This window comes from Myotis nattereri (assembly GCF_964212035.1).
Source record: "Myotis nattereri genome assembly, chromosome: 8".
Taxonomy (NCBI): Eukaryota; Metazoa; Chordata; class Mammalia; order Chiroptera; family Vespertilionidae; genus Myotis; species Myotis nattereri.
Genome location: NC_138083.1, coordinates 56,364,078 through 56,391,351, shown reverse-complemented (window position 1 = coordinate 56,391,351; position 27,274 = coordinate 56,364,078). Strand labels below are relative to the sequence as shown.

General features: G+C 39.1%; 1 protein-coding gene across 1 annotated transcript in view; it reads right to left on the bottom strand.

Annotated features, from left to right (window-relative positions):
• The window catches only part of ROCK1 (Rho associated coiled-coil containing protein kinase 1), a 137,052-nt gene that overhangs the window by 41,824 nt on the left and 67,954 nt on the right, over positions 1 to 27,274 (bottom strand). The window contains exons 12-19 of the mRNA XM_081097471.1: positions 22,460 to 22,548; positions 20,076 to 20,124; positions 15,201 to 15,336; positions 12,935 to 13,026; positions 12,149 to 12,395; positions 9,434 to 9,540; positions 7,826 to 7,976; positions 1,628 to 1,788 (exon numbers count right to left, since the gene is read on the bottom strand). Coding sequence (XP_080953597.1) covers positions 1,628 to 1,788; positions 7,826 to 7,976; positions 9,434 to 9,540; positions 12,149 to 12,395; positions 12,935 to 13,026; positions 15,201 to 15,336; positions 20,076 to 20,124; positions 22,460 to 22,548 — 1,032 coding nt within the window. The remainder of the gene's footprint in view (positions 1 to 1,627; positions 1,789 to 7,825; positions 7,977 to 9,433; positions 9,541 to 12,148; positions 12,396 to 12,934; positions 13,027 to 15,200; positions 15,337 to 20,075; positions 20,125 to 22,459; positions 22,549 to 27,274) is intronic.

Here is a 27,274-nt window from a genome sequence, read left to right as displayed (position 1 = left end):
AAAGTGACCAGTCATTCCCAGTCCTTCTGCTGTTAGGGTCAGTTTGCATATTGCCCTCTTACTATATAGGATAGTGCACGGGTGGGGGCCAGCTGGTTTGCCCTGAAGGGTGTCCCGGATCAGGGTGGGGGTCCCGCTTGGGTGCCTGGCCAGCCTGGATAAGGGGATGATGGTTGTTTGCAGCTGGTCACACCCCCTTTAGGGGGGGCGGGGTCCCCACTAGGGTGCCTGGCCAGTCTGGGTGAGTGGCTGAGGGCCGTTTTCAGGCTGGCGGGTGACCGAAGCTCCCAACTTCTCCTTTTTTTCTTTTCTTTTTTTTTATTCTGGGATTTATTTATTGTCTATGGCTGTCACTGGAGCTGAGAGCCGGCTTTAGCTCTGAGGCTCGGCTTCAGCTCTGAGAACTCAGGTGCTGAAAGCAGGTATCTGGGCTTTGTTTAGCTTCTATAATTGAAAGACTGTTGCAACTCCAGCTCTGAGGCCTGGCAGGCTGAAAGCAGGTTTCTGGGGATTGTTTAGCTTCTATAATTGCAACATAGTTGCTTAGAGTGCAGCTCAGAGCTGGGCAGCGGCAGGCGGGGAACCCTGGCTTCCTACATCACTGGAGCAAGCAAGCCTCCTGTTCGCTTCAGCTGCCTGGCTGCTGGCCGCCATCTTGGTTGGCAGTTAATTTGCATATCACCCTGATTAGCCAATGGGAAGCGTGTCGGAGGTACGGTTAATTACCATGTTTGTCTATTATTAGATAGGATTACCAGATGAGTTTTCTCTAAAGAATCTTTTCACCTATAGCTCCCATTTTAAATTTAAAAGACTATTAATACTCTTCTCTGGTCAGATCAAGTTCCCCTTTTTTCCTTACTTACCAATCTTTTAAGTACTCAGTAATCTCTCTTTCATTGTTATCTTCACTGATAATGTTCCCTCCACCAACTCAGACTTCTGACTCTCAAATTATTAAGATTTGAAGTCTCTCTCAACCTTTAAAATGATACTAGTAGTAACATTCTGCCCCTCTTTTGTTAAGATAATCCTGATTTTTTTGATTTTTCTGGTCTTCTCTTTCTCCCTTCTCTAACTTACATGTGTAGACTAATTACTTTCATTTTCTAAATAATTTCTAAAATACATATAGTAGCCACAAGAATATAATATCATTTTGTCTTTTTATTTATTGCTTTATAAATGTGTACCCTGTGGTTTCTGTCAATTTAAGCCAGTCAAGACTACAGTTTAACACCTTTTTGAAATCCTAACAGCAATGCTCCTCTTTGTGATTATAGAATACTTTACAATACGGACAGGTTTTGTTTGTTTGTTTGTTTGTTTGTTTTAAAAGCAGATGGTCAGTTTCTTCAGGGTAAGAGCTATGACAGTTCTACATAGTTGTGCTGTCAGTGCCAATTGATACAGACCCTATGTATGAATGTTTAATAACTATTTGAAGATGAAAATTCTAAGAGCTAGGGATATAGTAGTGACCATAGAGCAGTGAACACAGATACATATAGGTTATTTCATTCACGTTTCTTCCATGTTGTTTAAATTATAGAGTCTTTTCAGACATAACATGTGATTGTTTCTCTTTTATAAGCTGATTAAAATCAGTATTGTCTATTTTTCTTACTTCATCCTCCATTCTTTCTTTACTTTCAGCCAAATGTTCAAGCTTCTGCTGAGACTGTTTCAGATCAACATCTAGCATGGAACACTGTTTCTCAATTTGAACAACCCTATTTTCAGCCTTTTCTCGAGCTTCTCTCTCTTCCTTCAGCTTTTTTTCCATCTCTGTGAACAAAAAGTTGCAAGCATACATTTAAAGAAAGATAGTACTTCATTACTTTTCACTTTCATGGGCTGTATAAAACAATCTGATGCCAAAAATCCCTGTTTTTATCCTGATACTCTAATAAAGCTATTATTCATTAAAGAAGTCCTAATGTTATTTGAATTATTTATATAGTGGGATCTCTAAAGGAAAAAAGTTATAAAATATAATAAATAAAATTTCCTAAATACAGCCTTTACCCAATGATATGAGAGATTATCAGTGCCATTTTCAGACCAGAAGGTGAAAGTATAGCTAAAAAAAGAAAAAACAGAAAAAAGGAGAACAACAACAATGGAGTTAGATCAGATAACAGAAAAACAGGTTGTGGTTATTAATCTGTATCTTGCATTATTCCAAAAAAGTTTCAAGATACTTAAGGCTATGATAAGAATTCTAATGTATGCAACTCAGATAAACTAAATTCCATGGTAGTAAAACACCTATTTAAATTTTTATCAGAAGATATTTGCCTACACTGAGGTTCATTTTTTGAGATAATGGTAACTAAGGTTTTAAGAGGTTAACTTTTCCATGGTCTTGCAATTAGTAAATTGTACCAAAAGTATTCAAACTTATTCAGTATGCTTTCCCACTCTGAGAGACTACACTCTAGGTGAAAAATGAAACCATCAGAATGAAACTTCCTCATCTTTCCTCCCAATCCTACAAACTTAGCTGCACAATACAATCATCACCTCTTATGCCCATCTCTCTAATCAAACATAAATCCATCCACTTCTGTTCTGGACTTCGTTCCTTCAATTATTTTATCTCTTTGCTGCCTCAACAATTTCTTCTTACTGAATGAATCACTCCCATCAACATAATAAACTAAATTATTATCTCCTTAAATACTACCTCTACTGATCTCACATCCCTCTTCAACTACCACGCCATATCTGTTCACAGCCAAACTTCTGAAAGAGTTGCCTATACTTACTATACCCAGTGCCTTACCTATTATACATTTATCTCTTTCCAATTTGGCTTCAATCTCCACCATTTCACTGAAACTGCTCTTTGTATATTAACCAATGATGTTCATCTTGCAAAATTCAGAAGACACACTTTTATCTTCACTGACCTTACCAGAATTCAATATATTGAACCAGTTCCTCATTTTTCCAGTGCTTTACTCTTTAAACTTCTAATAACTTACTCTCAGTTTTCCTGTTACCCCTCTGGCTGCTCTCTCTCTTTCAGTTCCTTTGCTGGTTTCTCTTCTTCTACTTGATCTCCAAATTTAGATTACTACGGGCTTCATTATGATTTTTCTTTTTCTACCTTATTCTTCCCTAGGCTGATTTCATCATGTTCTTCATATGGCTCCAGGTACACGACTCCTGAATTTACAGCCTTATATACCAACTAGAGGCCCGGTGCACAAATTCGTGCACCAGTGGGGTCCCTCGGACTGGTCTGTGGGATCGGGCTGAAACCGGCTCTCTGACATCCCCCAAGGGGTTCCAGATTGCAAGAGGGCACAGGCCAGGCTGAAGGACTGCACCGGTGCATAACTGGGGCCGGGGAGGGACCACAGGAGGGCTACAGGGTGTGCCCGGCCCCATCTTGCCCAGTCTTGATCGGGGCTGGCCAGCCAGGGAGGGATACGGGATGTTGGCCAGCTGGAAAGGAACCGCGGGAGGGCTACAGCGCGTGTCCAGCCCGTCTCGCTCAGTCGCGAAAGTTAACCTACGGGTCAGAGCGTCTTCCCCCTTGTGGTCAGTGCACATCATAGCGACTGGTCGACCGGTCACCTGTCTGCCCCCTGGTAGTCAGTGTACATCACAGTGAGCAGTTGAGCGGCCTTACCATATCATTAGCATATTATGCTTTGATTGGTTGAATGGTCAACCGGACATTTAGCATATTAGGCTTTTATTATATAGGATTGACTATTTGACATATCCACCTAGATATCAAATATGCTTTTCAAAGTTAACATATTTAAAGTAGATGCCATTATTTTTGTCCCATCTCTATCAATCATTTCAGTGTCGAAATATATTAACATCCATCCAGCTATTAAAATTAAAGGCCTGAGTCTTCCTTAATTCCTTCTTTTTTCCTCTTTCCATTCAATTTATTACAAAGTCTTGTCCTCTGTATCTCCAATTCTTTTCAGCTTTACTATCACCAATGCCTACACCATACAGCCTTCTACCTGACCTTCCTTTGTAAGCTGTTATCTCTCTCAAAAGCATTCCTCACATAGCAGCAGGGAGGGTCTTTATTTTTTTTTATCCTCACCTGAAGATACGTTTCTTGATTTTAAAAGGCGAAAGATTTATACGATCTGAAGAGAAACCAGAGTATGTGTTTCTTGATTTTAGAGAGAGAGGAAGGGAGGGCATGAAGGAGAGATGGAGGGAGAGAGAAATGAAATACTGATGTGAGAAAGAAACATTAATTGGTTGCCTCCCCTAACTGGGGATCCAACTTGCAAACTAGGTATTGAATCTGGCCAGGAATTGAACCCAAAACTTTTTTTTTTTAAAAGAATAGTTCTATTGAATTTTAGAGAATGAGGAAAGGAGAGGGAGGGGGAGAGGGAGAGGCCTCCCACTCTTAAAATGTCTGATTCATTTTGACTTTCATTTTTTCCTCAAATATCATTAGCTCAGAGAGGCCTTTCCTTGAAACCCCATCACATTGTGTGTATTTTCACATTGATGATTAGAAACAGTACCTATTTTATTTGCTTATTTCTACCATCAGAATATGATCTCTAAGAGGAAGAGTTCTCCTAAGTCAGGGGTGGGCAACTCCTGGCACACGTGCCACACATGGCACGCCAGTAACTTTTGCTGGCCCACGAAACCCTCTCTTATAATCTTCCATTTACAATTTTTTCTTAATATTGACATTTTTATTTTTCAGATAAATTCAGTGTAGGTGCATCTTAGATAAATAAATAATTTTACATAACAAGTTATCTTAAAGACTATAGACATGGTGGATTGATGAGAGAGGGGAAGAGCAATTTCTATGCCTCTGCCTTAACTCTCCCTGCCTTCCTAGATCCGACCAGTGTTTTGGTTTCATCCACATACGCTTGTGAATCTTTGTTCTCAGTGATGAATTTTTTTAAGTCTCATAATAGGAGTAGCCTGACGGATGAAAGTAGTAGCTTGTGCATATCTCTGAAGGTCACGAAATATAAACCTGATGTAAAATCGCTGTCATCAGTGATGCAGCAGTAAAAGTCCCACTGATAATATCAAACGGAGTCATAAAGTTTTCTGTCCGACTATCAGTGTACATGCATACATTAAAAAATAAATGTATTTTTCATCATCATATACTGTGTTTTTGTCGCTCGAATGAATTTTATTTCTTCAAGGTTCTCCACATACGTACACCTTAAGAGATATCAAGTTAGGCGTAACATGTTCTCAAAAAATTAGGGTTGGCATGCAAAAGAATTTTGAGTCAGAGATTTTGCTGATTTTGGCACGTACTCACAAAAAGGTTGCCCACCCCTGTCTTAGTCTTATTTTTTCAGTGTGTTTGGCCTATAGTAGGCAATAACTAATTAACATATGTGAAAGAAAAAAAAGTAGTTCAATATAGCTGAAAAATGGGGTACTTATAAGAAAGTGTAAGATTATAAAGATAGGGTAAGAGCCAACTCAAAGATTCTGTATGTCATGAGGAACTTTCATGTACCTATGAGCAATGAAAAGCCTTTTATAAAAGGATTTTAAGAAAGACTAAAACAGTAAGATTTGAATTTTATTTTATTTATTTGTTTTTAATATATATTTATTGATTTCAGAGAGGAAGGGAAAGGGAGGAAGAGAGAAACATCAATGATGAAAGAGAATCACTGATCAGCTGCCTCCTGCATGTCCCACACTGAGGATCGAGCCCGCAACCCACATATGTGCCCTGACTGGGAACTGAACCATGACTTCCTGGTTCATAGGTAGATACTCAACTACTGAGTCCTGCCAGCCAGGCAAGATTTGAATTTTAAAAAGATCATTATGACCTAAGTAAGAACAACAGATTGATGGGTATAATGACACTTGGCAGAGTAAAAAGTAAATGTCTATTATAACAGATCAAGCAAAGTGATGATCTAATCACAAACTAGAAGGAATATGAAAGAGGGACTACATTGTATATACCATTTGGAAGCAGAAATCCTGAATGATTACTAGATTTCTGACTTAGCCTCCGACATGTTAAAAATCATCACCCTCCTTAACCATAACAATATCTCTCATTTATTGAAAGTTTCTATGTCTAGACATTTTTACATGCCTGTTTCTCATTTAATTTTTTCATTTGTCATGGACTGGCTAAAAATAGATTTGTCTGATTCCAAGTCTGGGCTCATAAAAATTATATAACCATTAACCAGGATAGTAAGAATAGCGGACATGAACAGGTTTGAAAAAAGAAAAAAAGAACAAGTTTGAGAGATAATATCTTAAGTTTCCCTTAAACTAAATTTAAGGTGCTAAGTGACACTTGCAGATTGTAATAGATTATGAAGTGAGTACAAAGTGAAGAAAAAGATTCTTTTTTTTTTTTTTAGAAGTTTGGCTATAAAGAGGTTTATAAAACAGTGGCAACTGAAAAGATCACCAGTTGCTGCAAGGGTTGCCTTTTTTTTCTTTTTTTTAAATGAGGGGAGAGAGAGAGGGAGAGAGGGAGAGAGGGAGAGAGGGAGAGAGGGAGAGAGGGAGAGAGGGAGAGAGGGAGAGAGGGAGAGAGGGAGAGAGGGAGAGAGGGAGAGAGAGAGAGAGAGAGAGAGAGAGGTGAATGACATAAGAATTGTGATATAGCATGAGGCTACCATTGAGCTTCTGACAGTATGTAACAAGCACTTTATGGCTGCTCTTTGGCATATCTGAATTGCCAGCATCACTACTCTTGCATTTTGGGGCCATTATTAAATAAAACAAGGGTTACTTGAACACAAGCTACTGCAACAGTGGAACCTATAACCAACAAGGCTACTTAAGTTTGTGACTTAACAGGTGGGGACCAACACGGACATGCTGGATAAAGGGCCCTGGAGGAACAAAGCAGGACACTGAGAGACTTCATCATGATTCTCAGAACAGCATGCAATTTAAAACTTATGAATTGTTTATTTCTGTAATTTTCCATTTAATATTTTTGGACTTCAGATGATTATAGGTAACTGAAATGACAGAAAGTGAAACCATGGATAAGGAGGACCTACTGCAGTAAGTTAAAATGAGATAAGAAGAGACGGATCTGAGTACAGCTAGAGCACTATCAGCCCGGACAGGAAGAGGATCACCCTCCTCTAAGATGAGAGGGAAGATATTGAAAATATGTAAACAGATAGAATAGGTTGAGAACTAGATTTTGAAGAATTCACACCTATGCTTTCCTGACTTCTTTTTGAGATAGGAGAAAAGTTTACCTAACAGTGGAATAATAAAGAAATGGCACAGGAAGCTCGATAAAAGAAATCAAAGTCTGGAAGAAGGAACTGATGAGTGACATATTAAAAAATTGACAGTTCAAATGATTGGAGATAATGCATTGGGCTAACACTCATCTGAAGAACTATATGAAGTAAAAAAAGTGGTTGGTTGGTCTGATCTAGGGTTATGTTTAGAGGCCTAATACAGTGGAATTACAAAGAAATGAGAAAATTGAAGGTACAAAGCAAGAAAGCAGATGAATTAACAGACAATAAGTTCCAGAATAAATTGGTTAAAAAATAAAGAACTGAAAACTAGGAAAAAAAAACATTGATTCCACTCTATTTTACAGGGAGTAGTGGGTAGTACAGGGTGGTAGAGTGAGGAAACTAGAAGATGAAATTGTGATTTTAAAAAATGGAAGGTATCCAAAAAAGGGGGGATAGCTATCCTCTTCCTAGATCACTATTTATAATTTTTAATAAGTTGTACTACTCTAAAGTAAAATTTTGATTAGAATAAAAATCTTTATAGGTATTATTTAAAAACGTATCATGCAGAAAACATTAAAATTGACACTTACCGTACATTGCAACAGATTTTGCCTCTTCAATAGACTGATGTTTGTCAGTTAAACGAGCTTTGGTTACTTTATGTTCATTTACCTCTTGTTCTAACCGTTGTTGTAATGATTTAAGCTTATAGTTTAAATCTATCTCTAAATTATTCTTTTCCTGTAAAATGAGAGTCATATAATACACTGTTCAAAAGACACATTAAATCTTACATTATTAATATCCCACAAGAAATAATATATGAATCAACTGGTCTGAAATGGGACAACATATTTCTTAAAGTTTATTTTTTATACTTTCTTGTATACTTCACATTAGCTATAATGTCTTACTTTTTAAAAAAATGTTTTTATTGATTTCAGAGAAAAAAGAGAGAGAGAGAGAGAGAGAGAGTTAGAAACATCAATGATGAGAGAGAATCATTGATCTGCTGCCTCCTGCACACCCCCTATTGGGGATCGAGCTAGAAACCTGAGCAGTTGCCCTGACAGGGTATCAAACCCTGACCTCCTAGTTCATGGGTCAATGCTCATTCACTGAGCCACACTGGCCGGGCTATAATGTCTTACTTTTAAAATCACAATAAGCACATAAAATTAAAAGAAAAACATCACCTTTCTTTACCCACAACTTCTTATTTGAATCATTAGCCATGGCTGATGGCAGAGCAAGTTGTGATGGTGTTTATATTAGAAGGGTTAATTGTTAGAATCAGAGATAAATAGGACAATTCTTCAATTCATAAAAAAATGTTTGGTATCACTTTTTTTAAAAACATTTAAATTATCTCTATGTACACTTGTATCTTTATCTAGATTTACATAGTTTTGATGAAATAACAAGTCAAAATTTATTTCATTTCTGTTTGGGTGCTTCTTCTACTCTTCCTTTTTCATCTTATTTCTCATTTATACAAGGCTCAGACAGGAAAAAACTATTCTGAGTGTCACAAAACATGTACAAAAGAAAAGATAACTGGCAGATTTTCTCATCATCTATCTGAGGGTCTACTAAACCTACATGTTTACAGCAAGGCATCAAAAATGTGAGTGCTAGATCTGCATATTATCTATTTAATCCTTTTCTTTTTTTTTTTTTTTTGGCAAGGTAGGAACAGAGGATAACCAATGACATTTTTGACTAAGAAAATTCTACATGTAAAGGCCAATCACTTTGTGCCTTTTCTATTTTGCTAACTCCTACCAACAAAATGGAAAAAGCATACATGGTCTATATACTGACCCTTCATTTTCCTTCTTCATAAGGCTAGTAAGAAGGTTCAGCACCTTCATTATACCCGTGTACAAAAAAAAAAAAAAAGGAAAAAAACCGTTCTATATGAAAAGGTATTTCCAAACCAAAGCAATTTGTGAACAGATAATATCAAACAACTAATACTCTTCAAGGGTAAAAACAAAACTAACACAATAAAAGCTCTAATCAAGACACATTACCTCCCCCCCCCCCCCCCCCGACTCTCTACAGCCAACTGATCAACCATAAAACTTTTAGAAACAATATATAAACATTAGGAATAAATGCTATTTTATACAATCACCTTATAATATCTGATACCCAGTAAATACTCTCATAATTGGTAATGTTTAATCATTTACCTTTTCTGAATGATTAAGCATGTCTTGAGCCTCTTTTCTTTCTTCTTCTACTCTTTCAAGAGTATGTTTGAGATGCTTCACCTCCTCTTGTAAAGATGTAATTCGAGCTATCGAATGAGAAAGAAGTTCAAGTCACATAGTCATTAAAACAAGTCTTTCTGTTCAGCATGACCATTAAGATAAAAAAGTTTTAAATTTCCTGATCAGATTGAAATGTTATCTTGGTAGTATATACAGTAACTACAATCTACACTAATAAAAGAGAAAAATGGTAACTGGCGTACGGCAATACCGTTTTCATTGGCTAATCAGGGCTATATGCAAATTAACTGCCAACTAAGATTGGCAGTTAACTGCCAACAAGATGGCGGCTAATTTGCATATGTAGGCACAATGCAGGGAGGCGAAAAGGAAAGCAGGAAGAAGCCCCCTGCCACTGACAGTGATCGGAAACCCAGGGGGGAGCTAAGAGCTGGGGGGCAGGGCAAAGGCGGCCCTGGGGCCGCCTTTGCCCTGCCCCCCAGCCATGATGGGAGAATCAGGCGCCTTTGCCTCCCTGGCCAGTGATAGCAGGAAGTAGGGGTGGAGCCAGCGATGGGAGCTGGGCACGGTCGAAGCTGGCAGTCACCGGAGCTAGGGGTCCCTTGCCTGGGCCTAAAGCGAAGCCCACGATCGCGGCGCACCCCGCTGCCACTGCGGGTCCCCGCTGCCTGGGCCGGACGCCTAGGCCAGAGGCGTTAGGCCTGAGCAGGGGCGGAGCCTGCAACCGTGGGGAGCTGGGGGTCCCCTGCCCAGGCCTGACACCTCTACCGGAGGCCTCAGGCCTGGGCAAGGGGCCGATCCGGTGATTGGTGATCGGAGGGTGATGAGGGTCAACTCCTCTGGCCGAGGCCTCAGGCCTGGGTGGGGGGCGGAGCCAGGGATTGGGGGGATATGATGGTCCCCTTGCCCAGGCCTGAAGCCTGGGTCAGAGGCGTCAGGCTTGGGCGGGGGGTGGAGCAAGCGATCAAAGGGAGATGGGGGTCCCCTGCCCAGGCATGATTCCTGGGCCAGAGGCCTCAGGCTTGGGTGGGGGCCAGAGCCAGTGATCGAGGGGAGATGGGGGTCCCCTGTCCAAGCCTGACACCTCTGGCCGAGGCGTCAGGCCTGGGCAAGGGGCGGATCAGGCGATCAGAGGGTGATGGGGGTCAACGCCTGAGGGCTCCCAGTATGTGAGAGGGGGCAGGCTGGGCTGAGGGACACTCCCCCGCCCCCCCACACACCCAGTGCACGAATTTCGTGCACCGGGCCCCTAGTAGATAATAAAGGCCGATGAAATGATTTAGTGACTTTCAAAGAGTAAGGCTATATAAAAAAAGGCCTAGAAAAGCAATTTAAATGAGGCTTTTCTAATACTTATGAGGTTACTTTCTTGATTATATTTAGATCTATTTTAAGCCTGAGAAATAAGATTGCACAACACTCCTCAGCTAAGAACCAATGGGAGATCTTAATTTCCATTTCCAGCCACAAAAATTGACCCTGACCTCTCTCCACAGAATTATAGCTAATCATCAAACCCCATGGGACCCCAAACTATGTTCCCATCCTGTGACTAAGGTTAAAACGGACTATCCCACCCCCAATTTTTCCCTGAGAGATCTGGCAACTTCCACGCATATCTATTTGATTAAGTAATATAGATGCTGTTGCTAATAAGAATAGAAAATAGAAAAATATATGAGAAGTGGGTAGAACCAGGGCATCTTTTTTAAAAACAAACTGAATTTTAATAGCATTGTGAAAATGTTCCTTTATTTACTGTTATACTCAATTTTTCTTTTGACTCACAAAGACTGCTGATATTTCTAGTTCTAACCTTCCCAAGTACCTAATTCTTCATTTGTAATAGGATTCTATTTCTGCAACTGAGTTTCTATTTCTACCAACAATGCATGAGAAATTCCCAGGTTTTAATAGTGATAATTATCTCAGTCTGGATTAGTCCCACTTTGAGTAAGACTTTTGTGAATTAGGCATGTTTTAAAATGATGTTTTCAGTAATCTGGCTATAGAACTGGAAATATCCACATTATCTACCTCACAAGCATGCCCATGAGAGTAAGGAAATTACACTGTGATACAAATGTAGGCATTATCCTGGAAGAGGAAAAAATGCTTAACTATTTCTGGTTTCACCAAAGTCATTTTCTTTATGAGGACAACATGATAAAAAATAAATTACACTTAAAAAAAAGGATCGAGATGGTAAATTTTATGCTTTGAAGCACAATTACAATTAAAAAATTTAGAAAATCACCTTCTATTGATAAGTAAAATGTCTTATATACATACAGTGGAATGATTCAGCCTTAAAAAGGAAGGAAATTCTGACACATGCTAAAGATGGATGAATCTTGAAGTCATTACACTAAGTGGAACATGACAGACACAAAAGGACAAATACTGTATGATTCCACTTTTATGACAGTCAAACTCATAGAGACATAAAGTGGGTTGGTGATTACCAGCAACTAGGAGAAGTGAATAATGGGGAGCTACTGTTTAAAGGGTATAGAGTTTTAGTTTGGGATGGAAGAAAAGTTATGCAGATGGATAGTCATAATGATTGCACAACAATATGAAAGTACTTTATGCCACTGAACCATACACTTAAAAATGGATAAATGGTAAATTTTGTTACATACATCTTACTACAGTAAAAAAATATATTACCTTGAAGGTCTCCAATCATCTCAGAGTCATGACCTCTGTCTCTTCGTTCAGCCTCCAATGCAGTTTGCAGCTGGTAATACTCCTTATCCGTTTGTGACTTGGAATTCTCTAGAATTCTATTTCTCTCCTGCAATTCTCTGTTCAGGGACTCTAGTTGACTAACTGACTTGCTCATCTCTGTGTGACTTTTCCTTAATCTTACAGCTGTGTCTGATTCTGTCCTAAGTAAGTCATTGGCTTCTTCCAGCTATTAAAAAAAAAAAGAGCAAGAAAATAGTTTTACGAAAATACAATCAAACTTATTATAATCTTATCTAATAAAGAGGGAATATGCTAATTGACCCTCACACCCTCGAAAAGATAGCAGCACCCACAGCCAATAAGGAGGGAATATGCCAATTGCTGCCACGCCTTCAAAGATGGCGGCGCCCAGTCCCCTCAGCCCTGCCAGGGCACCTGCCTCCAGAGTCCCCCAGTCCCCTTAGCCCCCCAGCCTCCCAGGGCCAGCCTGAGGTGCAGGCAAGCCTGGAATGGCAGCTGCCCAGCCACGCAGGGCTGCCCGAGGCTCAGGTAACCAGGGCTGCCTGAGGCTTGAGCTGCCGGCAGTGGCAACAGCAGAGGTGTGATGTGGGTGTCGCTTTCCCCTGATCGCTGGGTCTCCTCCCACCCCTGAGGGCTCCTGGACTGTGAGAGGGGGCAGACCAGGCTGAGGGATCCCCTTCCAGTGCATGAATTTTCATGCACCGGGCCTCTAGTATTTTAATAAACTCTGTTCCAAAAACGTACCTGCTTTTGTAATTGTGCCAGCTTCTCATTAGCAAGCTGTGAATTCTGACTTACTTTCTTTAAGTCTTCCAACTGATCCTTTAATGTAGAAACTAGTAAATGAAGGAATAAGATGTAGAAATCACAAAGTTTTTATGGAGGAGACATATAAACTCACTTAAACAAAACGAAATTTAATCTTTGGCCAAAATAGTCAGCTATGGCAGGTCCATTCCTAAAATGAAATTCCATCTTGGAAGTACTCTTTAACCCTTTTTGGTCCAACCTCGAGGCTGACTCGACAGACCAGGCGCTAAGAGCAGGTCCAATGTCGAGCAATAAGAACATTAAAAAGTTCAACATTCAATCCCGTCAATTAATTTGGACCAGACTGTTTGAATTCCAAAAATAACACTGGACCGCAAAGGGTTAAATTCATCAAAAAGTACAGCATCATTTTATAATATAGAATGCAAAAACAGATTTGTTTCTACTGTTATAATATTGCAAATTCTTTTATTCCTTTAATAAAGTCAATATATTAGTGAAATGTTATAGAGTTAGTTTTAATATAATTTATTTTGAATAGTTCAGTATTTTTAAAATGGTTCAAAACTCCAAAGGTACCAAATGGTATATAGTGTAGAATGAGTTTTCCTACCTCCACATTGTTTCCTAGTCCCTCTGATTCTCCTCCCCAGCCACAACTATTACTAATTTCTCTCATCTACTTACTAAGATAATCTATGTGTCCATATCCTAATATATAAAAACAAATATGTAATAACCCTGGTCAGTGTGGCTCAGCTGTTTGGAGCGTCATCCTCTACACTGAAAGGTCCAGGGATTCCTGGTCATGGCACGTACCCAAGTTGGGTGTTCAATCCCCAGTCTGGTTGTGTATGGGAGGCAAACAATGGATGTTTCTCTCTCACATCAATGTTTCTCCCTCTTTTGCTCTCCCCCACCCCTCCCTCCCTATCCCCCAACCCCTCTCTCTTCCTTTCTCTCTCTCTAAAATCAATTTAAGAAATTATTTAAAACACACACACATTATATACATATATACATATATATACACATATATTTAAGCTATTTAGACGAGCACCCGTTTTAGCACTGATCTTTTTTTCCACTTAAAGATACGATTTAGAGATTCTTTTATAACATATAAGGAAATACATTGTTCTTTTATAAGATGCATAGTATTCTATGATACAGCATACCAAAATTTATTATATCATTGATTACATTTATGTTGTTTATAATTTTGTCATTTAAAAAATTGCTACAATGAATAGCCTTGTTTATACATCAGTTTACGTTGCGTAAGTGTGTACGTAAAAAAATTCTAAAAGAAAAATCACTGGATCAAAGCATGTAGAAAACTATTTTTTTTTAAAATTTATGTTCATTAATCCTCACCTGAGGATATTTTTTAGAGAGAATGGAAGGGAGAGGGAGAAACAGATACAGAAACATCAATGTGAGAGAGACACATCGATTAGTTGCCTCCCGCACATGCCCCAACCGAGCAGGGGATCAAACCTACAAACAAGGTATATGCTATTGACTGGAATCAAACCCAGGACCCTTTAGTCCTCGGGCCGACCAATACTCTAACCACTGAGCCAAACCAGCTAGGGCTAGAAAGCTATTTAGAAGCACTTACAACACTAACATTAAACATGAAATTCTAGTTTATGAGTTCTCTAAGGTAGCTGCTTGCTAGAAGTGTCTAGAGAGCTTAATAAAAATACTGATGCTCAGGCCACATGTCTAGATCAATTAAATTAGACTCTCTGGAGTTTAGGTATCAGTATTTTTTAAAGCAGCAGTTCTCAACCTGTGGGTCGCGACCCCGTTGGGGGTTGAACCACCCTTTCACAGAGGTCGCCTAAAACACTTATTTAATTATATACTGTTTTCGTGATTAATCACTATGCTTTAATTATGTTCAATTTGTAACAATAAAATTGGGGGTCACCACAACATGAGGAACTGTTGCAGCAATAGGAAGGTTGAGAACCACTGTTTTAAAGCTTTCTAGGAGATTCCAATATACACACAATGGTGAAAATCACTATTTTACCTAAAATATTACTACTGATCTTAATATGCTATATATTTTTTCTTGAGATATGGGTATTTAGCTCATGAGGTATCATAGGATTATGACTTTAAAAATATATCAGAGGTACTAAAATTAAGAAAAGCTCATGACAAAGACCTCAAGGATAGTGTTAGACAGAAATTCCAGTGTTTTTCAAAAGAAGTAATAATTTACCTTCATTTTCTACATTTCTCCTCTTTTCACTTTCCTGTTCTGCTTTTCTTTGGTATTCATTAATTCTATGCTGTAGCAACATTTTCTCTTTCTCAATCTGAGACACGGTAGATTCTAGATTTCTCCTTTGGTTCCCCTGAAATTATAATGACAAGAGTTATCATTGCAATACTCATTTGAGAGAATACTGTTCTTAAAAACAAAACACAAAGACTTATGTAACTTTTGTTTCAAATATCAGATAGTACCTCCTAATGACAACTTTCTAGGAACAGAATTAGCTTGCCTTATAAGACAGTGAGAATCCTCTACTTGAACTAGATATGTAACATTTTCAAGGAGTTTTAAATCCATGCTTATAAAAAACCCATCAGGTTGAATCACTTTATTAGTTTAAGATAACCACAATGCATTATATTACCAACATTTTGGTTTATTTACAATCCTACATTTAAGATGTAAAATATGAAAGGGATCAGGTAGTAATTACATATTTGATAAATAAATGGTGTAAAGCTCAAATGGCACCAAATGCTACAGTATGTGCAGTAAATTAACCAGTCCCTATATATCTACCTTAATCCTTTCCCTATCTCAACAATTTACCTTTTGTAAGATTTTTTTTATGTATCTACCTACTAATGCATACTAAAAAGTAATGAAGGCCCGGCCAGCGTAGCTCAGTGGTTGAGCATTGACCTATGAACCAGGAGGTCACAGTTCGAATCTCAGTCAGGGCACATGCCCAGGTTGCGGGCTCAATCTCCAGTGTGGGTTGTGCAGGAGGCAGCCGATCAATGATTCTCTCTCATCATTGATGTTTCTATCTTTTTATTCCTCTCCCTTCCTCTCTGAAATCAATAAAAAATGTATTTAAAATAAAGTAATGGAGAAGATACCTATTTTAGAAAATGAAACCAAAGGGGAGAGGAAACTTAAAAACTTATCTTCTGTTTCTGAGTTATTATCAGCATATCCTGCTTTTGATGCTTCACTTTTTATTTTTTTGTTTTATCCTCACCCAAGGATATTTTTTCTATTGACTTTTTAGAGAGTGGGAGACAGAAGGGAGAGAAAGAAACATTGACAAGAGATAGACACACTGATTGGTTGCCTCTAGCTCTCACCGCAAAAGGGCCAGGGATCGAACCTGCAACCAAGGCACATACCCTTGATCAGGAATTGAACCAGAGACCCTTTGGTCCATGGGCTGAAGCTCTAACCACTGAGTGAAACCAACCAGGGTTTCATTTTCTCCACCAGGTTAGGTAAGTTTTTTCAAATCGGTTTTCAAATTTCTTAGTCTCTCTCTTCTCCTTCTGGCACCCCCATGATTGAATGTTAGTACTATGCTGAAGACCCAGAGGCGCCTTACACTATCTTCATTTTTTTGGATTTTTTTTTTAAATTTTTATATTTTATTGATTTTTTACAGAGAGGGAGAGAGATAGAGAGGTAGAAACATCGATCAGCTGCCTCCTGCACATCTCCTACTGGGGATGTGCCCGCAACCCAGGTACATGCCCTTGACCGGAATCAAACCTGGGACCTTTCAGTCCGCAGGCCGACGCTCTATCCACTGAGCCAAACTGGTTACGGCTTTTTGGATTTTTAAAAAATTTATTTTTTTGCTGCTCTGATTGGGTGTTTTTTGCTTCCTTATATCCAAATCTTTGATTTGATTCTCGGCTTCAACTACTCTACTGTTGCTGATTCCCTCTTATTCTTTATTTCAGTTAGTATATCCTTCATTCCTGACAGGTTTTTTGTTATGGTGTCCATATTCTTTTTCATGCTGTTAAATGTCTAAGTTCATTGAGAATCCTTATAACCAGTGTTTTGAAGTCCATAAGTTTGGTACCTATATTTTCTTCTATGTAACTTATTGTTTCGGGTCTTATATTTAGGTGTTTGGTCCATTTTGAATTAATTTTTGTACATGGGGACAAACTGTAATCCAGTTTCATTCGTTTGCATGTGACTCTCCAGTTTTCTGGATCTTATTTAAGTCTTCTATTTAACAGGTCTCTTCTGTCACTGTTCTGGTGGGATTAAGTGGTACTGCCTCCTTTTCCACTAGATTTTTATTGACAGAGATTGAGGGGGCATGGGTCCTCATTACTGCTGGGAGGAAATGGAACTTCTGGTACACCACTAGGTCTCCACTGATAACACCATGACTGGGAGCTGGGGGGCAGGCTCGTTATTTCAGTGTTGAAGGTTCAAACTCTACCTGACTTTTTCTGACACCACCCCAGCAGAGAGTGGGAGGGGTGCCTGTTGCTACTGAGTGGAAGTAAAAACCAAACTCCTCACATGGTTGCCAATGACTCTTAACTAGGGAAGCGGGGGGAAGGCTCGTCACTTCTCAGGGGATATGAAAGTCCTTCCATTGGATATTCTCTGACACCACTGTGCCAGAGGACTGAAAGTCTAGGCTTTTCACTCACCCTTTGCAGGTGAAAGTAAGGTTACATATTTTATGTTGTGTTTGGCTGACACGAGCAGTGATTATGTAAAAGTTTTCAGACTTGCTAGCCTGCCCTTTTCCTGGTCTGTTAGCTAGAGAGAGTGGCTTTTCTTATCTATGCTTGTTGGTTTTTCCAGATTGCTAACTTCTCCAGCAGCCAGTCTGGGATATGTGGAGCAAAAAGAAAACCCATAACATTTATTTCTGTGTAGTGTCTTGGAAACCAAGTCCTCTAGCTGGTTTATATTCGCTTCACCATTCAGAATCATGTTTACATTTGTTTTATATTTAATGTCTAGGCTTTTAAGCTATACTGTGTAAGCGGAATAGCAGAAAGTACTTTTACGCCATCTTTCTAGAAACAGACTATAGCAATCCATGTTTGCAGTTTCACTTTCCATGGTTTCAATTAACTGCAGTCAACTGAGGTCCAGAAATATTAAACTGAAAATTCCAGAAATAAACAATTTGTAAGTTTTCAACTGCACACCATTTTGATCAATGTGATGAATCTCACACTGTCCACTCTGTACTGCTCAGGATGTGAATCATTCCTTTGCCCAGAGTATCCATGCCATCTGTATATGCTCCCCATCTTGGTTACCAAACTGAATGTTACGGTATCATGGTGCTCTTGTTCAAATAACCCTTATTTTACTTAATAATGGACCCAAAGTACAAGAGTAGTGATGCTAGCAATTCAGATATGCCAAAGGGAAGTCATAAAATGCTTTCTTTAAGTGAAAAGGCAAGCATATATAGGAAAAAAAATAGTATACATAGCGTTCAATACTATTGGGTGTTTTAGGCATCCACTAGGCAGTGGTTCTCAACCTTCTGGCCCTTTAAATACAGTTCCTGATGTTGTGACCCAACCATAAAATTATTTTCGTTGCTACTTCATAACTGTAATGTTGCTACTGTTATGAATCGTAATATAAATATCTGATATGCAGGATGGTCTTAGGCGACCCCTGTGAAAGGGTCGTTCAACCGCCAAAGGGGTCACGACCCACAGGTTGAGAACCACTGCTCTAGGGGGTCTTGAAATATATTTCAGCCCTAGTTTGCCTCAGTGAATAGAGCGTTGGCCTGTGGACTGAAGGGTTCCGGGTTTGATTCCGGTCAAGGGCACATGGCGGGGTTTCAGGCTCGATCCCCAGTAGGGAGTGTGCAGGAGGCAGCCAATCAATAATTCTCTCTCATCATTGATGTTTCTCTCTCTCTCTCTCTCTCTCTCTCTCTCTCTCTCTCTCTCTCTCTCTCTCTCCCCCTCCCTCTCCTTTCCTCTCTGAAATTAATAAAAGTATATTAATCAAACAAACAAAAAAAGGAAATATATTTCAGCAGATAAGGTGGGGACAAATGTATTCTAGTATTAAGATTTCCCTTTCAACCTTGAATTTGGAAGGCTGAATAACTTGAATCTAGCACACTTGAATTTTATTTGTATTTTAGAAATGAAATAAAAAGTGGAAGATATGCAAAAAAGGATTTCCTAAATATTTAGAGTCAAATAAAAAGTACTAGGCTGGATATACAAAGACAAATGGCAAGTTGATAAAATATTATCTAAATCTCCTCAGATGACTATATGGATACCCAAAGCTACAAATGAACCTCCTCCCCAAAAAAAACACCCCACCACTGCCACTATTCCTTAAGAGAAAATTAAGACAACACAAAAACCATCAAAAAGATTACATCTAAAATGATAAAGGAAGTCATCAATGAGAGGAAGACTATACAGAGTATATTTCTTCTTAAGGGACCCTTCATACATGAAGTAAAAAGACATTTACAAGTTGACCAAAAGGAAATGTATTACATATTCGCAAACAAACGTATATATCATGAAATGTTTCACTGATAATAAAAACTGCTTGTTAGGTGACCATGAAAAACATAAATAATTTAAAAATCAGCCCTGACCGGTTTGGCTCAGTGGATAGAGCGTTGGCCTGTGGACTGAAGGATTCCAGGTTCGATTCCGGTCAAGGGCATGTACCTGGGTTGCGGGCACATCCCCAGTGGTAGATGTGCAGGAGGCAGCTGATCGATGTGTCTCTCTCATCGATGTTTCTAACTCTCTATCTCTCTCCCTTCCTCTCTGTAAAAAATCAATAAAATATATTTAAAAAAAACAACAAAAAAACAACTGAAGTAAAATTTTTGTGCTAAAACTTCAACACTGTTCTATAATAAAACTATACCAAAATAATCTAAAGTATAATCTAATTTGCATCACTTGAAACTGCAGCTCCAACGTGAGGCTTTCATCATAATTTTTTGTATTTCAACCTATAAAGTTCAAATGTAATTTTCTCAGAAAACAAAACAATCTGAAAGAGTGGGGGAAACTCTCAAAAAAGAACACTTTTGATTAGAAAGCCAAAACTACCTACCTCTTCATCCAATTCTTTCATTATTTTGTCTATTTTAATGTTTGAAGTTCTGTAAAAACAAAAGCAATGTATATTAAAAATATGCTTACTTTTTATTAACCTTGAGTAGTACCCTACATTTCTCACTTTTCCATTTAATTAAGGTTTCTTAACTGTTTTTGTGCTGTGGATCTCTTTGGCAGTCTGGTGAAGCCTATTGCCTTTTTTCAGAATAACATTTTTAGCATAAAATAAAATACAGAGTATTAAAAAAAAGCCAAGATATTGAAATAGTCATAAACTTTAAAAAAAATGTATGATTTAGTAACGTGTGCTTTTTTGTTAACAAAGTAGTAATTCAAAGTAGTAGTGAGCACAAATGATATTTAGAGATAACAATTGTATTATAAGAAAATATTTGTAATTTTTATTGATAACAATTTCACAGCTACTGAAAATAATTGTGGTTTACTGCTGACGTTTATAAAGGAAATGCTGAATTTCACTTGTAAGTTAGAGAAAATATTCACTTTTTCTTATCCAAGTTTAAAGACCTTGAATTCCATCCATGTTGCTTATGTTATACTTGATACTAAATAAAAATTAGCCATTTATCCTTTAATACAAAATTAAGTAAATGAAAATTTACTTAAATCAGTAATTATACTCACTAACAACTTGAGCAAAAATTTGAGGTAAACTAAAAGTATATTATCTCTATCACAATTCATTTTCTTTGGCTCTAAACATAATTCTGAGCTTCAAATTTGCATATACAATATTTTACACGAATATCCCCTCAAATACCTCATTCAGCGTTTCCAGAACTTAACTTACTCCCTCCTTGCTCTACACCCTTACCCACGATACTAATCTGCTTCTTCTCTAAGTGTCCCTAAGGATACCACCTAGAAATCGTCCTTGACTGATCTTCCTCCCCCATTCCCATTTAATTGAGTTAGTAAATGTCAAGGGCTGCCAACTAACCAGAGTTCTTTTTAAAAAGGAAATTTGAACCCTGGCTGGTGTTCCCAGTGGTTAGAGCATCGGCCGCACACCGAAGGGTTCAATTCGGGTCAGACCTGGGTTGCAGGTTCAATCCCTGGCTCTTGTGGAGCACATATAGGAGACAACCGATTAATTTGTCTCTTTTCACATGGATAGATGTTTCTTTTGCTCTCTCTCAAAATCAAGGAAAAAATATCCTCTGATGAGGATTAACAACAACAACAAAAGTAAATTTGTTGTGTTTTTACTTCTATGTTTAAGGGTTTTTTTGTTTGTTTTTGTTTTGTTTTTACTTCTTAGTTTAATAACTTTCAATGTTTTTCCATCACGTTTAGGATAAAAATTACAAATTTTTAGCTTGTCATAAACAAAGTCCTTCAACATCTAGATTCTGTTGACCTTCCTAGCCTCAACCTAGGCACCCACACACCTCACATTTTCATGTGATTATTGGCCACTCTGGCCATTCTTATTTCTTTCCCAAATTGATCCTCACCACTACCACTACCACTAGGTTGTCATTTGCCTTTTAATTTTGATTCTAGTATTTTTTGATGCAGGAACTTTTCAATATTTATGTAATAACATCTATTTATCCCCCACACCTGCCATTTCCATATTTTAAACTTAGAAATTCATTCCAAATCCCGGTATCATTTAATTATTTGTTTATATTCAAGTGCTTTTATAAAAAAAAGTTTGTATTATAAGCTTTGCTATTTATTCTATCAGGAATGGTATGCAGTGAGAATTTTACTTGTTTTCTCTTAACCCCAGTCACAAAATTGCCAGTTTTCCCCATTCCATTTGTTGCATACTTTATCTCTATGTTACCTCTGTATTTCATTCATTTAATATATCCACTAAAAATATAAGAAAAGTTATTGTTTGTAGTAACTCACCATTATGCTGATATTTAAAATAATCTTTCTACATTTTCATAAATATATAGTTATCAAATTTAGACTCATAGGAAAAAATTCTGAATTACTGCTCTAAAAAATCACAGTGGAAAAAATAATGTCTGTATCAAAAATTTAATTAATTTTAATCTTCAACATTTACATCTTAGAAAGCATCTGATTTAATGTAAACTAATTTGCTCTTTCAGCTACCTAATTAAAATGAGAGAGAAAAGCAATAAATCAGGCACCAAGGGAATCAACACTATATAGTTTTTTAATAAGACCATGAGGAGCAAATTTAGTTTATATTCTGAGGAAAAGGCAACTATAACTAATGCCAACATACATATTACTTTCCAATTCTAACTAAGACATTCTTCATTGACTGTATATTAGCACCTTACTTCTACTTTCAAGTGTTTACAGAGTGCAAGTTTTAAGTAAGCTTCAATATACAACTTTTAATGTAAGAAACATATAGTTTATTCTCACCTGCACTTCTGCTCCATTTCATCTTTTAATTGCATTTCATTATGCAGTTGTTCTTCCAGCTTATAAATTGTTTTTTGCAAACTCTCCTGCTTTAATTGAAAACAAAATAAAACTCATTCTACTAAGAGTATTCACAGAGATTTTTAAAATGGAAAGTTTATGTTACCATTTTACACTGTTTACTCCCCACTCCCCCCCCCCCCACACACACACATCTACACATATGTAAGGCACTGTGGCAGGCATTAGTAAAAGAAAAACAAAAAAGATTTGGTCAACAGTTAAATAGTGGGGCATAGGAGAATGAGAGGGTGAAAAAGAACCTACAGTAAACCATGGACACAAAAAATACCACAATATAATGTAGTAAGTAATAATAAAATTATATATAAAATGTTATGAAGGAGAGAAGACGTCACATCCAATTCTTCCAGGAAGATGTAAAGTTTGAGGTGAGATCTACAAAATGGAAAGATTTACTAAGCAGAGAAGGTGAGAGAAGGAAGGCATTTTAGCCTTCCAAAAGTAGAGAGGCAGGAGAAAATATGATATATTTGGGAAATAGAAAGAATTAAGTATATGCAGAGCACATAACATAACGGGGAATGAATCACCTAAAATCTGAAAAAGTGAGTGGGACCATGATCCTTGTATGCAAAAGTAGGCATTTTAAAAAGGGAAATGACATAGTACTGGCATTTTAGAAAGATCACTTCAGTAATAGTAAGGTGAATAGATTAGAGGGTAGAAAAATTTTAGACAAAGCAACCAGTTCCAGTATTTTCAGGTCTGACATAAGGCAGAGGCTGTAGAAAGGAGAGGAGAAAATGGATAACGGTGTCAATTGGAAGGTCGAATTTATAACCTAACAACTGATTAGAAATAAGAACAGATAGATACCATTACCAACGATAAGTAATGTAATAACAACTGCTGGGGAAAGAATGGAGAGAGAAGAACTGTGCGTTAAGCTTTGACATAGGTTGAGGTGTCTAAGAGATGTGCAGGAAGAGAACTCCAGTCAGAGAGAGAGAGGGAGAAGAAGAGAGAGGATTAAATAAGGCTGGAGCTCAGAGGAACAAGCTGAACATGTATGAGATTACCTGAAAATGAAAATGAACAGAGAATCAAGATCAGAACCACCCTGAGAAACAGCTACACTAATAAAAGACAAACATGCAAATTGACCGTACCTTAGCCACGCCTTAAGCCACACCCACCAGTCAATCAGAGCGACTATATGCAAATTAACCCAACCAAGATGGTGGCCGACAGCCACAGAGCTGGAGCAAGCAGGAAGCTTGGTTGCCCCAATGATGGAGGAAGCCAAGCTTCCCAGCTGCTGCAGTCAGCTCTGAGCTCCACTCAAAACAACAAAGTTTCAATTATAGAAGGTAAATAAACCCAGATACCTGCTTTCAGCTGGCCGTGGCCACGGAGCTGGAGCGAGCAGGAGTGGGTTGCCCCTGGCAATGGAGGAAGCCAAGCTTCCCTCCTGCCTGCCCTGGCCTGCTCTGAGCTCCTCTCAAGGATACAAAGTTTCAATTATATATGGTAAATAAATCCCAGAATAAAAAAAAAAGAAAAAAAGGAGAGGCTGGGAGCTTCTGTTGCCAGGGGGCTTGGCCAGACTGAAAACGGCCCTCAGCCCCTCACTCAGACTGGCCAGGCACCCCAGCAGGGACCCCCCACCCTAAAGGGGGTGTGGCCAGCCTTCAAACAGCCATCAGCCCCTCACCCAGGCTGGCCAAGCACCCCAGTGGGGACCCCCACCCTGAAGGGGGTGTGACCAGCCTGCAAACACCCATCAGCCCCTCACCCAGGCTGGCCAGGCACCCCAGCGGTACCCCCACCCTGATCCGGCACACCCTTCAGAGCAAACCAGCGGACCCCCACCTACTGTATCCTATATAATAAAAGGGTAATATGCAAACTGACCCTAACAGCAGAAGGACTGGGAATGACTGGTCACTATGACACACACTGACCACCAGGGGGCAGACACTCAATGCAGGAGCTGCTCCCTGGTGGTCAGTGCACACCCACAGGGGGAGCTCTGCTCAGTCACAAGCCAGGCTGATGGCTGCCAGTACAGCGGTGGTGGTGGGAGCCTCTTCTGCCTCCTCAGCAGCGCTAAGGATGTCCGATTGCAGCTTAGGCCTGCTCCCCACTGGCAAGTGACATCCCCCGAGGGCTGCTGAGCTGCCAAAGGGATGTCTGACTGCCAGCTTGGGCCTGATCCCCCAAGGAGCGGACCTAAGCCAGCAGGTGGACATCCTCCGAGGGGTCCCAGACTGCAAGAAGGCATAGGCTGGGCTAAGGAACCCCCCCGAGTGCACAAATTTTTGTGCACTGGGCCTCTAGCTTAATAATAAAGGGGAGGGAGGGAAGAAGCAAAGGACATAGGGAAGAGGAAGAGAACCTGCAAAGTGGACTTAAAATAAAATCCAAAGAAGCAGGAAAAAAAGAAAAAGAAAAGAAAGAATAGGAACATGAAAAAGTTATAAACTCTGCAAGTTCTAAGGAGAAGGAATTAGTACAAATATAGCAAAAAAGAAAAACAGATATGGAATGAAAATTATTCATTGTATTTGACTATCGCAAAGTTATTCATTAGCATTTCTGCTAGAAGGCTTTCAAGAAAGAGTTGAAAATTAATTGCCTTTCGTGTTTAGTTCTAGGCTAACAGAAATAGTAGGCACGCCAATGTTTTCTTCTCCTCTGTGATCTCACCAGAGCAAAAGATGTGGCAGCCACTGAAAGAACGTATGGCAATCAGCACTGAGTAAGATCAGCCCCCCAAAACATGATTCCATTGAATATTCTTTGAAGTCCTGATGTACCACTAACCCTACAGATAAGTAATACACTGAGAAATGGGTTACAGAAGCTCCTTACCGTCACTTTCCCCAGGTTAAAGGTGTTTAAATTTTAAAGATTACACAGCTCTTGTTAGCTATATAACAAATAGCAAATAGCAAATAGCTCTAATAGGATGAAAATTTAAGAAAGATGACTCGAACAGTTAACAGGTTCTCACATAGTTCATTTCCTTTCTTCTCACTTTCCCTTCCCATCACATGTTCTCCTACAGTTAAGAGTTAATGTATCAAGGAGAAAGAGGAGAATTATATCAACTTATAAAAAAATGATTGCTATCTACTCCCTTCCTCAGTTAGAATTATGTAGGCTATAGTACACAAAGAGTTCAAAAAATGCTCTAAGGGTGGCCAGATCATTATTTCTGATATTTGTAAGAAAAGTCTGGTTTACCCAAAAGGACCTTCTCAAATGTAGCTAAGTAAGATTTTTACTTTAACCTCTATCTCCTGAATATGAGCTATGTGAAAACAGAAAGGACTCATGTCTCTAATAGTTACTTCCAGTCATTTTCAGTGGAGAAACCAGTAGTCATTCTCCATTTGCCCCTTCTCCCTTCTCTCATTGAAGATCCATCCTCTGTCCCTTTTTGCCTTGAAATCTACACACTGAATTACCTGGTTTTTTTCTGTTGCCCTATAATTTTAAGGTTATTTCAGTCTATGGGGAACACCTGCAGGAAATCAGAAGGTGGGAGAAATAAAGTACTATCCATTCTCCCCACACGCTTCTTACATTACTGTGGTTCTAGCAGTGTTCTATATTCTATGTTCCTCATTCATGATTCTACTAGAGGCCCAGTGCATGACATTCGTGCACTGGGAGGGAGCGTCCCTGAGCCCGGCCTGCCCCTCTTGCAGTCCAGGACCCCTCGGGGGATGTCCAACTGCCAACTTAAACTGTGGGGAGTGGGCCTAAACCAGCAGTCGGACCCACTCCCCACAGTTTAAGCCGGCAGTTGGACATCCCCCAAGGGGTCCTTAGCACCACTGTAGAGGCAGGAGAGGATCCCGCCACAGCCACTGTGCTCACCAGCCATAAGCCTGGGTTCTGGCTGGACAGCGCTCCCCCTGTGAGAGCACACTGACCACTAGGGGACAGCTCCTGTGTTGAGCGTCTGCCCTCTGGTGATCAGTGTGCATCATAGGGACCAGTTTTTCTGTAGTTCTGTCAATTTGCATATTAGGGTTTTATTATATAGGACTAGAGGTCCGGTGCATGACATTCATGCACAGGTAGGGTCCCTAGGCCTTGCTGGCGATCAGGGCTGATCAGGGCCTTCCTTCCCCCAGCTGCTGGCTGGGGCCTTTGTTCTGCGCTGTCCCTGGTGGTCAGCACATGTCACAGCAAGTGGTCGAACTCCTGGTTGGTAGAACTCCCGAGCAGACAATTTGCATATTAGCCTTTTATTATTTAGGATGCTTTCTCAGTGCTGTGGTAACAAGATTTGTCTCTCTTTGGCCCTTCAGACTAGGGGCAATGGCATCTCATTGTTAATCACTGGGTGCTTTAGCACTCTTTATTTATTGCTCTTCTTGACTCTGCTTATACGACTGGTAATAGTCCCCTTATTAAACTGCCTTCATTTAACAAATGAATAGACAAAATGTGGCTTATACATATCATAGAACATATTGAGCCTTAAAAATGAATAAAATTCCATTACATGCTACAAAGGACCTGAGGACATTAGGCTAAGTGAAATAAACCAATCCCAAAAAGTTAAGTATTATATGATTCCACTTATATAAGGTACCTTATGTAGTCAAATTCATAGAGATAGAGAGTAGAATAATAATTAACTAGGGGCATAGAGAAGGGACAATGGGGAGTTTAAAGGGTAGAAAGTTTAAGTCTGGGATGAAGAAAAGGTTATGAAGATGGATGGTGGTGATGGTTGCACAACAATGTGAAAGTGCTTAATGCCACTGAACT